The sequence below is a fragment of the Hibiscus syriacus genome, unplaced genomic scaffold, assembly GCF_006381635.1.
Source record: "Hibiscus syriacus cultivar Baekdansim isolate YM2019G1 unplaced genomic scaffold, ASM638163v2 tig00111851_pilon, whole genome shotgun sequence".
Classification (NCBI taxonomy): domain Eukaryota; kingdom Viridiplantae; phylum Streptophyta; class Magnoliopsida; order Malvales; family Malvaceae; genus Hibiscus; species Hibiscus syriacus.
The window spans coordinates 473,274-490,239 of record NW_024063203.1 but is presented as its reverse complement, the minus strand read 5'-3'; the positions used below and the strand labels follow the sequence as shown (position 1 = coordinate 490,239).

General features: G+C 32.1%; 2 protein-coding genes and 1 non-coding gene across 3 annotated transcripts; 1 reads left to right on the top strand and 2 right to left on the bottom strand.

Moving 5' to 3' along the window:
* Window positions 1-652: 652 nt before the first annotated feature.
* LOC120172486 (40S ribosomal protein S13-like) lies at window positions 653-2,653 on the bottom strand. The gene is made up of 5 exons (XM_039179939.1): window positions 2,567-2,653; window positions 2,383-2,455; window positions 1,381-1,519; window positions 1,116-1,302; window positions 653-882 (listed from the first exon to the last, which is right to left on the bottom strand). The coding sequence occupies exons 1-5, from the start codon at window positions 2,587-2,589 to the stop codon at window positions 849-851; spliced, it is 456 nt and encodes a 151-aa protein (XP_039035870.1). The 5' UTR covers window positions 2,590-2,653; the 3' UTR covers window positions 653-848.
* Window positions 2,654-6,052: 3,399 nt separating this feature from the next.
* TRNAK-CUU lies at window positions 6,053-6,125 on the bottom strand. The gene has a single exon. It is a non-coding gene; the product is annotated as a tRNA-Lys (tRNA).
* Window positions 6,126-7,275: 1,150 nt separating this feature from the next.
* LOC120172485 (proteasome subunit beta type-1-like) lies at window positions 7,276-9,972 on the top strand. The gene is made up of 7 exons (XM_039179938.1): window positions 7,276-7,387; window positions 7,494-7,601; window positions 8,405-8,486; window positions 8,733-8,862; window positions 8,954-9,096; window positions 9,180-9,266; window positions 9,720-9,972. The coding sequence occupies exons 1-7, from the start codon at window positions 7,341-7,343 to the stop codon at window positions 9,792-9,794; spliced, it is 672 nt and encodes a 223-aa protein (XP_039035869.1). The 5' UTR covers window positions 7,276-7,340; the 3' UTR covers window positions 9,795-9,972.
* The last annotated feature ends 6,994 nt before the right edge of the window (window positions 9,973-16,966 follow it).

The following is a 16,966-nucleotide window of genomic DNA, read 5'->3' as shown; positions in this document are numbered from 1 at the left end:
CCCACATCCACCCGCCCAGTTAAATATCTATTAAATTTTGGACCATTATGAATTTAGGTGTAATTTTAGAGACTAAATTATAAATTTTAATATTGTATAATATATAATATATAATTTAACCAAAATATTAAGGATATTTAGTCTGATCTTTAATTAGGGAAATATTCGGCTATTTGATTAAACACATAATCTCACTAACCACGTCACTTTCCATATTCTTTAGCACCTCAAAACCCATTTTAGGCGCACTATGAGCATTAACATCGAAAGAAACTTAACAATCCAGCTCTGCGACTACATGCTCCCTACAATCCGTCTCCATAACATTCGTAGAGTCAATCCTCTGACAAATTGAAGCATGCGTTGCTACCCCATCACGAACTATCTGGGAACCAACTCCAACATCCCATTAGTTTGCTGTCAGGCGGGTCTAAGATGGGTATGTCGCTAGTGGGTAGTGGGGTGTGGGGATGGATTTGAAAATGTACCCGCGTGGACGGGTGTGAATTTGAAAATTTGTACCCATTATGGATGGTGGGCGGGTGGTGAATTGAAAAATATTAGGTGGGTATGGGGATGGGGAAAGAGGTATCCGCACCCGACCCGCCCGTTTGCCATCCCTAGATCCAAGCAAAGGAAATCAAATGCAAGATTGAGAGCACCAAAAAAACATTTCAAATTAAACGAAAAATACAAAGATAGTTCTGATACACTAAACATAATATCTCCTTCCCAAGTATCTCAATTTCAGACATAAATCAACTAGTTCTTTAAAAAGCTTTAATGCCTTCTTCCCTGTATATCCAGGAGAATGTGACACCCAGAAGATGGTTTGAACTGAGCTGGCTCTAAGCCACAAGAGTGCTCGCGGTGGTAGATTCACTGCATGAAGAAAATTATGTTAAGATTGGGGACAACAAAATTTTCCAAAAGAGCAGTCCTCCAACATTGGTTAAACACAAAGTTACTTCAACCAATACATACTGGGACATGGGTATAAAAAATAAAATCCTCCAAAGATATGAACATATTTTTGTTAATGATACATGCATCCAACTATCATAAGCTAAAACACATTCCGAACATCAATGGGAAGCAGGGGTATAAAAACTCACTATTTCCACACTGGTGGAAGCTTCTTTGTCTTCTTGTAATAGCGGGCAAGACGGTGAATTCTACTCTCAACCAGGATTAACCTAAACTTGGAATCCTTGTCTTTCCTGTTCCGTTCAAGATGCTTTCTGATAGCAACAGCTTTCTTAATCAGATGGTAAAGATCCTCGGGAATTTCCGGAGCAAGGCCTGACAATCAAATCAATAGCTCGAATGTTTATCGTCACATACAAAGAGAAAGGCAACAAAAATGTCAAAAATGTCTACCACGGGCTTTCAGTATACGCAAAATCTTGCTGCCGGTAACACTCTTCACCTGAGCAATCCCATGAGAATCACGGAGAATGACACCAATTTGAGATGGGGTCAAACCCTTCTTTGCAAACTTGCAAATGTTCTCCTCAACCTAAAAGATAAAATCAAAATTAATAAATATTGCAAAAAAATATACTACAAACTTTTTATATCAACATAATGAAAGAGTAGGAATTTTCCAACTCCTCATAGCATAAATGTAAACCAATGTTACTCAGACTTCAGGATGAGTGTAAGATATGGATACATGTCTAACACATGTATGCAAAATGTTTCTAAATTTTTTCATATATTTGGAGGACCATACCACATACACATTGCCAAATGGGTTGAACGAGAATACTTCAAGAAAAATGAAGAATCAAATTAACATAACATACCCGTCTCCCCCAAAAAAAAGCCTTTAGAATGTTAAAATGAAATATAGTAGTAGCCCAAACCTTTGATGGTTACACTTGAATTCTTCAAGAATAACATACTAATCGAAAATCAAAACAACTTGCGGTTTAATACATAAAAAAGAATGCAAAACCAAACGAGAACGAAAGTCCAATTTGATTCCGAGTTTGAGAAACGTGAAGAAACAAAGCATTGGAACATAACTAAATGCCATGTCACTATGTTAGTCTAGCTCTTCACATTCCTGGAGCTCCATTTCCAATATCAATGGTGGACATATACATTAATTACGATTAGAATGTAATCACGCCAGACACAAGTCCGTATTGTTATACTGAATGCACTATGAAACCCAAATAGCAATCATTTAGAGATTTCTCCCACAGCTTTCGCTTATCTCAACCTTGACAAAATCTAATTAAAGAAACTTCGATTAATAAAAAATCTAGTTCGTTTCTTCAACTAATCTAAATCAAACAGGTCTTAAAATTCATCTCGATTTATTTCCAAACTGAAGCAAGTAAAATTAATGGAGCGTCTAAACAAATGACTCACATCCTGAGAAGAGATCTTCAACCAACTAGGCGGAGTTCTCTTGTAAGGCAAAGCGGATGCTGAAATACCCTTACTGCAAACAAAAAAAAATCTAATCAGCGACGAAGATAGAAGAGACCCGATCGATGAAACAATAAGGCTGTTTTCAAAGGATAATGAATCAAGTTCTAGACGAAATACTAACCCTCGGCTGTGCATACGACCCATGGCTACAGATTCTCGAGCCCGGCCGCTTCTTCTCGTTACTTACCTCTGCTAGGCTGCAATGAGTAAAGAAACCCTAGAATCAAAATAAAGGTTGTTGGGGGCTAGGGTTTTATTATCAGCTTGTCCTTTGCTAGTGATTTTCTTGGGCTTTTTTGTATTTATTGGGCCAGACCTTGCCAGTTAATTAGATAAACCTGTAACTGTTAGGTCTATTTTCTTTAGTAATCAACTTTTAATATTATTCTTTTGGGTAAACTACAGAGTTGGTCCCTTTTATTTCTGTTTTATAAATATATTATCACTTGATTCAAAAAAAATTTAATTTGTAATTACAATCGTTTTGTTTTAGTTAAGACGTGGTCACTTAACGTATTAACCTTTAAATATTTAGTCACTGAGATTTTAACGGCCGTTAAACCATTAACGGGTTGATGATTTGACACATTAATAAACGGATTAAAATTTATTTTAACCCCATAACTTTAAGTACAATATTAATTATGAGACATTTTCTTATAAATCAAAAGTATTTTAGGGACAACTTTTCATTTACTCCTTTTTTTTGTTTTGTTTTTTTTTGAATGAAACTCATGGACCTCATTAAAAATACTTTTAAACCTAGTAAGGGGAAAAGAGTGCCCAAATTATATTAATAAAAAATCAATGAGATCGTTTTTAATATTTTGAATAATGATGTCGGGACAAACAGACTCAAAAAACAAAGAATCACCTGAATTTAAAGTCCAGCTTGCTAATGCGTGAACAACCTGATTACATTCTCTCTAGGAATTTACAAAATAAAAAAACGAGGATGATCCTAAAAAATAGTACGAGATTCTTAAACATATACTCCGAGGATGAAAATATCTGTAAAAGTTCGTGTAATCTTATAGACGAGCATCAAATAATCAGTTTCAAACTAAACATCAGACCATCTCATATCACAAACCATTCTAAAATCAACGAGTAAAACATATAGTTTCGCAAAATCCTTCTCAAAACATTCAACAGATAAAACGGGTCAAACCACTACAAACTTGTCCACGCTTACCACGAGCAACAATTCCAATTGCAGACACACGGTGCTCCGCAACAAAGGCACCATCAACATTCAACTTGCCAATTGCCGGACATTTCCTTGGGTGAAAAACAGTGGTTTGCATTTCATGAGTTTCTGAAAGGGGTGTGTGGGATCCTTCCATCGTACTACGTAAAAAGGAAAATGACCTTGAGCTTGGTGAAAATACAGAACAAATTTACAGGGTGATTCGGCATTTACATCATTTTATTGCACAACAGAATCGGGTGATGCGGGATTATATATTCTAGACAGCTTTGATTGAAGTACGCTTAGGGGTTGAGATTTTTTAAGGCTCCGCCGTGATCTGGTGGCTCGAAGCAGAACGAGTGGCGGTGGTGGGTTGCTCTACCGATGGAAGGGAAAGGAAGAGTGGGTGTAAGAGCAAGAAAAGTATATTAAAATAGGGTAAATTAGAACTTTGTCACTAAATCACTTTGAATTTATAAAATGGTCTCTAATTAGTATTTTATCTAAAGTTCATAGATTAAAAAAAACTAAACTTTTTTTACTGATGTGCGACGTTAGAAAATCGTTAAAGGATTAACCATCGTTTATGTTAAGTGATCATATCTTAATTAAAATAAAATAAAAATAACTACAAATTATATTTATTTTGAATCTAGCGATCATAATAAAACTGAAACAAAAATGACAAACTATGTAGTTTACCTATTCTTTTTGTTCTTGTATCGCGACTGTGATACAATCTAATTTTAATAATTATTTTTACTATTAATAGTTATTATTTAATATATCGTTAATAGATTATTTGAATGTCACTTGTGAAATTATTTTATTAAAGCTTTTCGCATTAATTCGTGTGAAAGATTATAAATTTGAACCCAAAAAGTATATAAAAAAATAAGGATATATAAATTAATTGTTGAATATTCGAATTTAGGTAAGATTAAATTCATGTTTAGGATAAAAAATATATAACCCCGAACTGAGATAATAAATAATTGTCTTTAACATATTTAAAGATAATTATAATATATCATATCGCTCTTAAATGTCTTATATGTGCCAAATCATAATTTGGCGACAGGTAATCGAGTCTTACCTTCAATGCTAATGAGTTTTGTGTTTTTAGATTCAAGTGACATTCAATTCTTTAAACTGGGTTCTCATGGGTCCGTGCAGGTTGCGCCGATGGGGTCGTTAGGGTGTTTAAGTTGGACGATGGTTCGAGTAAAAGTTTCTAGCCTGAACATGATGTACTTTTCTTCTTATAATGTACTTGCCTGTTAATCTTATCTTGTGTGACTGATGTGCAGTTTTTTCAGAATCAATGTGCCTCTTGGAGGTCATCCAGTAGCTGTTGTATTTTCCGATGATCATTCTTCTATAGTCGTGGCGTCTCAGACTATGACCGGGTTGTTCCTTGTATATGTATGAAGAGGAAAACCCCCCAAAAGGTAGTGACGAGTCCAACCAGCAAAAAACTCCTCCACGAGTGAAGTGGGAACATCATAAAATCCACGACAAACAAGCAATCCTGACCTTAACTGGAGCTACTTCGAGTTATGGAACTGGAGATGGTAGTACCATTATTGCCTCTTGTTCCGAAGGTTTGCTGTGGCACTCTATAACACATTACTAAAAAAAAAACTACAAGAAACAGTAAAAATGGTAATTTGGATGTAACATGAGTAACACTTGGTCGTTTCGCTGGTACTGATATCTTACTTTGTTATGCTAAAGAACTCAGGTTTTCAGGTCCAAATTATCACGCACAATGTAGATTATGGTGACCTGAACTAAATTCAACCCCCTCTATGTCGCTCTCCCAATTTGTTTCTTTCTAAAAGCCATTGACCATCATATTTTTTCACGACTATTTTAGTGTTTGATTGATATGGATTGGAAAGTGCCGTTAGGAGACTCGGGCATTGACTCCGGTTTTATACTGCAGATAATATTACATGGATTTCGTGGTCACCGAAGGCTATACCACTAGGTAAAACATATTCTCGAGCTATGCCGGTACGTCTCGGTTGCTTATAGGAATCAACAAGTGGTGGTTCTGGCCACGGCAAGCGTAGACAAGAAAGTGAAGTTGTGGGAAGCACCATCGGTACATTCGTAATAGTAATCGGATCGATACATTCCCTCCCTGTCAAGGATGTTCATGAGGCCTGGCACTTTAGATTTGTTAATGAGATTTTGCTTGCTTGAAACATTTGTTTGCTTTGTGAAAATATAAATAAAACATTTTTTTTCTAAAAATTTTAAATATTAAAATGAGTTTTCAATCTTGACCCAAATGGCGTTTTGAGTGAAGTTGAAAATATCCAGCTAAGCAGAGCCTTAATGTTAAAACAAAATACTGGTCTGCTGTTCAGACAGGTTTGGCATGAAGAAAACGAAAAATAAATATGTCGCCCACCGTGGGGTTCGAACCCACGACCACAAGGTTAAGAGCCTTGCGCTCTACCGACTGAGCTAGACGGGCTGGTTGTTAACAGCGCTTATCATTATTATTTTCTTAATATAAAAATTATGAGAGTAATGAGATTACCCAACAATCATTTTACAATTCAAGCCATATCATAATTTTTTTAAGATCTATATAAGTAAAAAATTATTAAAGATTATAATTGTTTCAATTTTTAAACTATTATAACTCATTTTAAATTTAGATAGTGTTGTTTCTCTCTCCACAAGGTATGGATTGATTGGAGGTATTTTCGGAGATTATATGAATATTTGTCTTGGAACTTTTAATAAAATACTTGACCTTTCAACGGTTCTTGATTCTGAATTATGGAAAATCTACGAACGAATCCAACTTACATGAAATTATGACTTTGAGAAGTTGTTAGTACGAGTTGATAGTAGTGATGCTGTTCATCTCGTTTCTCCTACATCCCCATCTAGCTCTTTTGTTTATGTTAGAGCTATTGCTCGTTTTTGTTCTAAAGTATGATTTGTTACTTCTTGAAAACTCATCGTGAAGAAAATGAAACAATTGATTATTTAGTCAAGATGACGTTGATCATTTCTAATTATCTTATTATTGTTAACCCTTTGTTGAGTTCGTTACAATCTATTTTATTAAAATATTTTCACAGTATCTCTCACATTCGTGTAAAAACTCAATATAATGACTCATTCCTTTTAAAATATTAATATAAATTTAATAACAATTTAAAGATTTAATTGATTTTTTATTTCAAAAAAAAATTAAATAAAAAAATTATAATTTAAGTAACAAGGCTCAATATAATATATTTGTTTACTATGGTCTAATTCTCATTTATTCTTATGCATTCTCTATCATGACTCGATATAAATAAAAAATGAATAAAATAAATATATAATTGAAAAAAATAAAAAAATAAATTTAATTTTGACTATCCTTAGAAAAATATCACATAAAATCAAAACTCGTTAAATTTAATTTTGAGAATCCTTTTTACAAAAATAAATCTGAATTTGATTCGAACTCATAAAACCAGCTAAAGGCTCACACCGGTTGTGTTTGGTTGGGTTTATATGGGCCTAAACCCGGCCCATTATAACAGGAGAATGTCTTTCTTGTTGGAAAATCCAGACTTGTTAAATCTGACTTCAGGAAATTAATGCAAAAAAACAAAAAAAAAAACAAAGTCACTGTCTTCGTTAATTTTCTCTTCGTCGACCTAAGTCTCTATCTGCGCCGTTCACCATGACCAAGCAGCAGGCGAACTGGTCTCCTTACGATAACAATGGAGGGTACACTATTTTTCTATCGACCGAACAAAATCATGTTTATTTTTTGTTCTTCCTGCTCGATTTCGTTGTTTATTGAAGGGTTTCCTTTTTATTTTGGAAATTGCAGATCTTGTGTTGCGATCGCCGGAGCTGATTACTGTGTTATCGCGGCCGATACTCGAATGTCAACCGGTTACAATATTCTGACCCGAGAATACTCCAAAATCTGTAAACTGTATGCTCTTTATTCAGCGCTTTGGTTTTTCAGGTTAACAAGAACTGATTTAAAATAGTATAAATTTGGAGTATAAAGTAATAGCCTATTAGTCAGGGACGGAATCAGGATCAAACATTGGGATGGACCAAATTAGCTAACTTAAAGATTGCAAGGGCCTATTAAGTATTTAAACTCATTTTTCTTTTGGGGGGAAGGGTTAATTTGTCTAATATTTGAACTTACAGAACCTAAATTGCTATTAGACCAACAAATGGGGGGGTAGGCTATGGAGTTTTTTTTTCTTTTTCGCAATTTATAACAGTATTATCAAGATATAGTCTTGTAAATTTGCCCATCAAGATAGAGTCTTGACAACTGATTCTTGATGGGGAACTTATGGAATTTGGTGAAATTTTCTGAAGAAGATTTTAATATTTAAAGTAGTTTTGACTCTAATGATTGAAAGAATCCGATACTCTATTCTATTTCCGGTTAAGGTAGCGGAATAGAAATTGGTAAGTTTTCCTTCAAGCCATCCTTGTATGTTTGATAGTTTTTCAAGCCATATGTTATATTTATGGAACTCTAGTCATTGTTTCCATAACCAAATAGCTCACAAGGTAAAGGAAAAGATATGCATAGTTTATTAGTTCTCCCTCATTAATGCAAGTGTTAGTGAAGATGGGGGGGGGTTAATAGTCTGTAATGATCAATTTTCTTTACTATTAATGTTTCAGCCTTTTTCTTTGTTTCTTTGTGTGTGTGTGTGTGGTGGTTGGGGGGGGGGGGGGTTCTCATTAGTGTTTCTTTTACATTTGCAGTGCAGATAAATGTGTTATGGCATCCTCGGGATTTCAAGCCGATGTGAAGGCTTTACAAAAGCAACTGGCAGCTAGGCACTTAGTAAGGTTTCCTCTTTCAATGATATGAGGGAGTATTCGTTTTGCAATGTATTGTTGGTTTCACTTGAACTTTCTCATTAACTGTACTAGAATAATTTCAAACAAGAAGGGCATGTAATTTTGATTTAGCATCCAGACATTTAAGAACCTAATCATAATTCCAGTTCTTGTAAACATATGTATAATACTGTATATATATGTATGTGTGTATATATACACAGTTTTAATGTTGCTTCTCAAATTACAGATTTATCAACATCAGCACAACAAGCAAATGAACTGCCCTGCAATGGCCCAACTGCTGTCCAACACCCTTTATTACAAGCGTTTCTTTCCTTATTATTCTTTTAATGTTTTAGGCGGCCTTGATAATGAAGGTATTCTGTTTTGAGTTGAGCCTTGGTTTCTAGTTTTAAGTTTTTCTTTGTATCGTGAAAATGAGTTAATATTCTTATCTTAAACCATTAGGAAAGGGTTGTGTCTTCACATATGACGCTGTCGGTTCCTATGAGAAGGTTGGATACAGCTCTCAAGGTTCCGGTTCTACACTCATCATGCCTTTCTTGGATAACCAACTGAAATCACCCAGTCCTCTCCTATTGCCTGTCCAGGTATGCTCCCGAGACTAATTATTTTATTTCTCGTTTCATTTTGACTTTGCATTATTTTTCATCTCAAGCCCATGGTCTTGCAGGATGCTGTTACTCCACTTGTGGAAGCTGAAGCTGTCAATTTGGTGAAAACTGTGTTTGCGTCAGCATCTGAGAGAGATATATACACTGTAAGTTCTCATTCAATTAGTTTCTATGATTTGGTAACTTGAAAAGGCTGTGTTCTAGTGGTATGCTCCGACTTTTCACTTTTCTTTTAGTAGTTTCCGAGACATTTTTTTGGCATGGGTATGGGATATGACCCTCCAAATACATGGAAAAAGTTGGAAACAATGAACATACCATGTTGGATGCGTGCCTTAAGTAATAACAGAGATGGATTCTCCAAAGATCATCCTTTAGATAAACGAAAAAGACATGGAAAATATCCAACACACACACTCTAGTCTGTGCAGCATAGATTTTAAGTGCCTCGAAATAGATCAGCTCCCTTCTTGGTTGCTGTCTTGGCTTTATCGGGATATAATCAGGCCCTGGGGATCGAAATATCAATCTCATATATCTTATTTCAATACCTTCTCTAACTCTTTTCTATTTTCGTATTCACCATGGATGTTTGACAGGGAGACAAACTTGAAATTGTTGTCGTAACTGCTGATGGTATCCGTCGGGAATACATGGAACTTAGGAAAGATTGATCAAATTTCCATTCTGAACTGGATTACACCTCTTGTAGATGTGTGAGTTCTTGAATCGATGGAATGACTGTTATACCTTGTCCGATGCTTGTATCGAACTACTTTTATCGTATTCTGATACTCAAATCATGCATTGCAGTTAAATTTATCTTTCAAGATGTCGGTTGCTAGGCAAAAATAGGCTTTGGATAATGGTTCATGGATGGTGTGTAACGTGTTGCTCAACTTATCTTCGGTGTTAAAAAAAAACTTCAAATCTGTTTCCTCTTTTGATTCTGTTCTGCCAAAGTAGACAATGAAATGCTGTCCAAAATCCAATTGTTGCAATGTGAGGGTATGGTACTATGCTATTTGTAGCTTATACGAGTTCAAGCCGTAATAAATTTGATTTGAAATTCGAGATTCGAAGCTCGGTTTGAATAGGGATTCTAAAAAATTTAAGGCTGAGAAAAGACGTGAATGAAAATATTATAAAAATTTTGACATTTTCGGTTGAATGTAACTTAAAATGTTAATTTTTTCTTAACATTTTTGGGTTGAGAATATTTTTTATAATATTTTCGGTTGGTAATTGAAAATCTTATTTTCAGTTCAACCGAAAATGTTAAAAAATTAACATTTTAGAATATATCTAACCGAAAATATTATGATTTTTATAACATAAAATATTATAATTTTTATAATATTTTTAGTTGCCTTTCATTTCTTACTTTTCTTTGATCTTAAACTTCGAGCAAACTCATTTCTAGTGAAGAAAGAGGAGAGTCTAGTCAATGGAAACGTCTTATCAACAAAATAATATGTAATATTTTGTTTTTAAAGGATAAATTATAATATTCAAATTACCTAATAATGCTTAAATCGAAGATAATTATGATTAAACATATTTCAATCTACAATATATTTCTTTTCATTAATACCGATAGAAATCTCGATATTGTGGTCCGAAGTTTTTTAAGATTAAAATTAGCAGACTCGGGAGCAACCTAAACTGATTACTTTAGTTTTAACAATTTTAAAAGTGAATAATGGAAATAATTAATTATATTTTTATTGTTATTTTGTTAATTGCATATAATTTAAATAATATAATATCAAATTTAACCTTTAATATTTATATACCATGTTAATATAATCCAAATTTTAAAAATTCAATATATATTACCAGGGTTGATTTAAATTGTAAGTAACCAAAGAAAAAAAACCAAATTTATACAAAATTAATAAAAAAATATTAATATCATAATTAGTTGCTGAATAAAAAAATAAATTCGAAATGAGTAGGGCTGTAAAATCAGGTAATCGGTCAGGTTTCAGTCGGATCTTGGTAGGTCGGGTAAAATCGGATACAGGTCAATTCAGGTTGATTTGACATCAGATCCAGATCGGGTTCAGGTCAGGTCAAATCAGTTCGGGTTATTTTCAGGTTGATTTGACATCAGATCCAGATCGGGTTCAGGTCGGGTCATTTTCAGTTCGGATCGATGTCAGTTCAGGTAAAAACAATTCAGGTCCGAAGCAGATAAAGACCAGGTTAATTCAGGTTCGGGTTGACTTCAGTCGGATCTCGTTCAGATCGGGTCACATCATTGACAGATAAAATTCAGGTCGGATGTTTATCGGATACGGATTGAGTTTAGGTCGGGTTGTTTTTGTTTTTTTTGGATTAATTATTTTGTCATATTTCGTGATTGTTGAATTGGAAGTTGTAATTGTATATGATTTCGAGTAAAATAAGAGAAAAATAAATATTCATGGATCAATTTTGTAAAAAAATATAAATTTAATGACAAAATTGAAGAAATGAAAAATTACAAATAAAATCTTAAAATATAAATTAAACAACACACATAGGTAAGGGACTAAATCAAAATAAATTTAAAATGCGAGGTTTAAATTAATGTAAAAAATGACAAAATTGAATACATTTAGAAAATTATGGGCCAATTACAAAATATAAATAAATAACAACTAACAATGGAATATGCAAATATAAATTTAAGGACTAAATTGAATACATATAAAAGTTAAAGACTTAAAATTGAAATAAATTAAAAAACACAAAAGGGTTAAATCGAAATAAATGTAAAATGTGAAGAAATAATGAAAAATATACTAACTTGCATTCATTCAAAAAAAATGAAAAAAATATATATATATATATATATAATATAAAATTATATATAAACTATATAATTATTATAAACTATATATATAAATTATATTTATGTGCACTATATATATAAACTATGTATATAAAATTATAAACTATATTTATATTATAAACTATATAATTATTATAAGCTATATATATAAATTATGTTTATGTGAACTATATATATAAACTATGTATATAAACTATATATGTATAAACTACAAAAAATATATAGTTTATAAAATATTATATATATTAATATACTATATATATATATAAACTATATATGTATAAACTATATAAACTATATAGTTTATATGTTATAATTTATATTAATATAGTATATATATGTATGCATAACTAATATAAGTAATATATAGATATATATATATATATTAAAGAAATACTATACATAAACTATATAAAGTAATAAATTATATAGTTTATAAAAATCCTAAACCCTATATCCTAAAACATAAACCCTAAATCCTAAACTTTATAAACTATATATGTATAAATACATTTAATAATTCATATATAGTTTATATAAACAATAGATTATATAAATTATACATGTAACATTAACCTATAGTCTATAAACAATAGTTAATATATGTAACTTATAGTATGTGTATACATGTAATGTAAACTATATATGTAACTTATAGTATATGTATACATGTAATGTAAACTATATATGTAACTTATAGTACATGTATGTATAAACTATGTATAATATATATATAAATTATATAAAGTAAATTACTTATATAGTTTATAGAAACAATATGCATAAACTATATAAATTAATAAAGTATATTATATAAAAACTCTAAACCCTAAACTTGATAATCTAAACCTAAACTTTAAATCCTAAACCTTAACCCTTACATCATAAATCCTAAACCATCTAGTATTTGTTTCTGTTCGTTTATTTATTAAATATAATATTTGTTCAGAATTTTTCTTGGTCATTAACAACGTACATATACCCTACAAGCGTAACTATTCAAACATGATACCTCTAGGGAGAACAATACTCTCTTTTACTATTGAAGTCACTCAACGAGTTCTAAATTTACATATAGTTTAGATTTTTTTTTGTATTTTCTATTGATAACATGTTTTCGTCCCCTAAAATATTATAAATTATCTCTCCTAACATAAAATTCTACATCGATCTATCTATCAGATCATTTGTACTGTATAATTTCAAATATAATCGTGATATTTAATTATTAGGGTAAAGTATACAAATGGTACTTCGACTGTAGGATATTATTTTATTGAGTCATTTGACTATTAAAAGTTACAAAATGATCTCCAACTATAGAGAGTTGCATTGTTGAGTCCCTCGACTAATAAATGTTACAAAATGGTCACTCAATTATTTATTATGTTCCAAACTCGTCATTTTCTGTTAAAAAAGTAACAATCGTATGAGTTGGACGTTAACATGTTGATTGAGGCATGATAGTCGTTCGAGATTATAATATCATATTTTATCATAATTCATATAGCAAGTTAACTTCCAGCTCATACTGTCGTTAATTTTTAAACAAAAAAGGACGAATTTGGAGCATAATGATTAGTCAGGTGATCATTTTGTATCTTTTAAAAGTCGAGGGACTCAACAGAGCAACTCCCTATAATGGGGGACCATTTTGTAACTTTTAATAGTTAAAGGACTCAAAAAAGTGTTATCTAATAGTTGGGGAATCATTTATGTACTTTACCCTAATTATTATCGCTTTCTCTTACCTTCTTTGTATATGATTTTTGCATGGCCAACCTTTCTCCAGACTCGGTCCCACATTAAATAGTTATAAAAGCAGCATTAACTTTTCCCGATGGTATAGTAATTACAGGGACCACATTAAATAATCTTGTCTGAAAATTAAAAAGTCCCATTACTCCACCTATACCGCCAAACTCGCATAGAACCAAGCAAAACCATCACTTTTATATTTAAAAGTAATGACCCAAATGTGCGCCACTTGCTTTCAAACTGTTATAATGTATATACAGAAGATGATAAGTGTAGAAGTGTGATTAATGGTGGCACTTTTCGTGGTAAAAAAAGGTTGGTCATTCTGACACCTTGCTTTTTTCAAATAATATTATATTTAAAAACTTGAGTGGTTAATATTGTATGATTAAGTAAATAAAATGGCAAACAGGTGTTCGATTATATACCTGAAAGAGACATCGAGTAGCTAAACAAAGCAGAAATGGGAGCTAAAAGAATGGGAATTGAATTTCAGTATTATAACAGACTCAATAACAATAAATTTTTTTACTATAAAAGCATTAGCGTTGCTGCTGACAAATTGAATAAAATTTTCAAATCGAAATAATACTCGATCTATCTTTAATTTTTTAAATACAAAGATTAAATTTTTAAATTTTATTAAAGTATGAGGACTAATAACATCATAACTTTAAAATATTTAAATATTATTAGTGATATGTGTGCTTTTGAAGGGGGTGTGGGACAAGCACGCATTTATTCTAATTTCTAACCGTGTTTTTCGGAAAGGCAGATGATCCCATTGTTCAGTACGAGCGACCGCATTATCTTCTTGAGCCCCACACACACTGGTTATCTCTCATTTATCTCATTTTGATCTCTCATTTCTCTCATTTTGATCTCACTAGCTCTCTGTTTCTCTCAAATTCTCTATTTTTGGTTGATAATTGAATCGTTTTTTCTCTATTTTTGGTTGATATTCGAATCTTTTTTCTCTGTTTTTTGGTTGATATTTGAATCCTTTCTTTCAAGGGTTTCATGGACAGCTTATCTTACGAGTTGAATGGTCCAGGTATGTTTACTGTTTAGTAATGTATTATTTTGGTTTTGATTTTAATATTATTTATTAATTTATTATTCATTTCTTTTGTAGGAGAAACCCCAACAAATCAAAATGAAGGGCATTCTGAAAGAGGTAACTAAAATGTTTAATTTGTTGCTACTGTTGATTTGTTTGTGTTGGTTTTTCATTCGGATTACTTCTATAAGGTTGTTAGATGCCTTTATTTAGAGTTTAAATAAACTGTTCAATTTGTTGCTACTGTTGATTTGTTTGTGTTGTTGGTTGTTCATTCGGATTGTTTTTATAAGGTTGTTAGCTGTCTTTATTTACAGTTTAAATAAACTGTTTAATTTGTTGCTACTGTTCGTTGTTTATTCGAATTGATTTTATAAGGTTGGTTACTAACCCTAATTTTTTTGCAAGGGGATATAAATGATGTGCTTTCCGAAGCATTTGATTTAAATAAATCCTCTAAGAGGAGGGCCACTGGTTCATTCGAATTTGGGAGAAGAACCTCTGTTGTTTGGGACCACTACACATTCACCAAAGCTGATGATGGTTCTGTTTATGCCGAGTGTAAGTATTGCAAATTGAAAAGATATAAAGCTGATTCCCATATTGGTACATCTAACCCTAAAAGACATACTGAGAAATGCCAAGCATATAAGGATTTTCTTTATGAAAATACAGATAGTGTAGCTTCTTTTGATCAAAACAAATATTGTGAATTGTTTGCTGAAGCTATTATGTATCATGGTTATGCATATAGTATAGTTGAGCATGGCAAACTTAGGGATTTACATCATTACCTTAATTCTTCTGTTAAGGAAATCTCTAGATATACTGTTACTAAGTATTGCATGTTGCAGCATGAAAAGTGTAAAAAATTACTGCTTGATTCAATGAATTCTGTCTCAAGTCGTGTTTGTTTTACATGTGATGCTTGGTCTGCCTGCACTTCATGTTCTTATTTTGCCCTTACTGCTCATTATGTTGATAATAACTGGAAACTTCAGTCTAAAATACTTAATTTTCGTCGTTTTCCTCCTCCTCATGATGGTGAGTCTATCTTTAAGTTTGTGAAAAAGATGATATGTGAATGGGGTCTTGAAAAAAAAGCATTTACCATTACACTTGATAATGCTTCTGCAAATGATAAAATGGTTAAGAGACTAAAAGATGATTTGAATGTCATTTCTCCTCTTCCTTGCAATGGTATGTACTTCCATATAAGGTGTGCTGCTCACATTTTGAACTTGATAGTTCAAAAAGGTTTGAAGGTAATTGATTCTTCTGTTAATAAATTACGTCATATTGTTAAGTTTATTGATTCTTCTGACTCTCGACTTTGTGCCTTTGAATTAGCTGTTAAAGATTGTGATTCTTCTGTCTCTGGTAAGTTAGTATTGGATGTTCCTACTCGTTGGAATTCGACTTACTTGATGATTCATAGGGCACTTGAGGCTAGATTAGGAATTAACTTGTTTGTTAATAGGGAAAATGAGTTGGATATCATTACTGATTATGAATGGGAAACAATTCAAACAATTTGTGATTTTCTTGAGCCTTTTTATGAAATTACTTCTCTGTTCTCTGGTTCTAAGTATCCCACTTCTAACTTGTATTTGGCTAACGTTGTTGCAATTGAGAAATTGTTGTGTGATGCTCATAATGATCCTTGTGAAGGTATTTCTGCAATGGCAGGACCCATGCTTGAACTTTATGAGAAATATTGGTCTGATCACTCTATGATTCTGTCTTTTGCTATTTTACTTGATCCTCGATATAAATTACAACTGCTTAAGGAGTTGTATAATGTTCTTTATGTTGAGGATGAGGTTCAACGGAGGGTAAGTCTCATTTATGACGAGTTCCTTGAGTTATATGTATTTTATTCAAAAAATGCACATTGTGTTTCTTCTTCTTCTTCTTCTTCTGTCCAAAGTAACATAACCTTGGACAAAAGTGGCTCAAGTTCCAATCGGCCTCGAACATTTAGAAAATCAGATTTATTTCAGGTTAGTTAATATAATTTCTAGTTGAATTTTAATTTATTTATTTCCTTTTTTTATTTACTAATTTCTTGTCTTTTGTTTTTCAGAATTTTGATGCCAATTTAGCTGCTTCAAGGAGTGGACGATCTGATGTTGACTCGTATATCAGTTTGCCCCTTGTCCCTCGTATTGGAGAATCAGACTTTGATA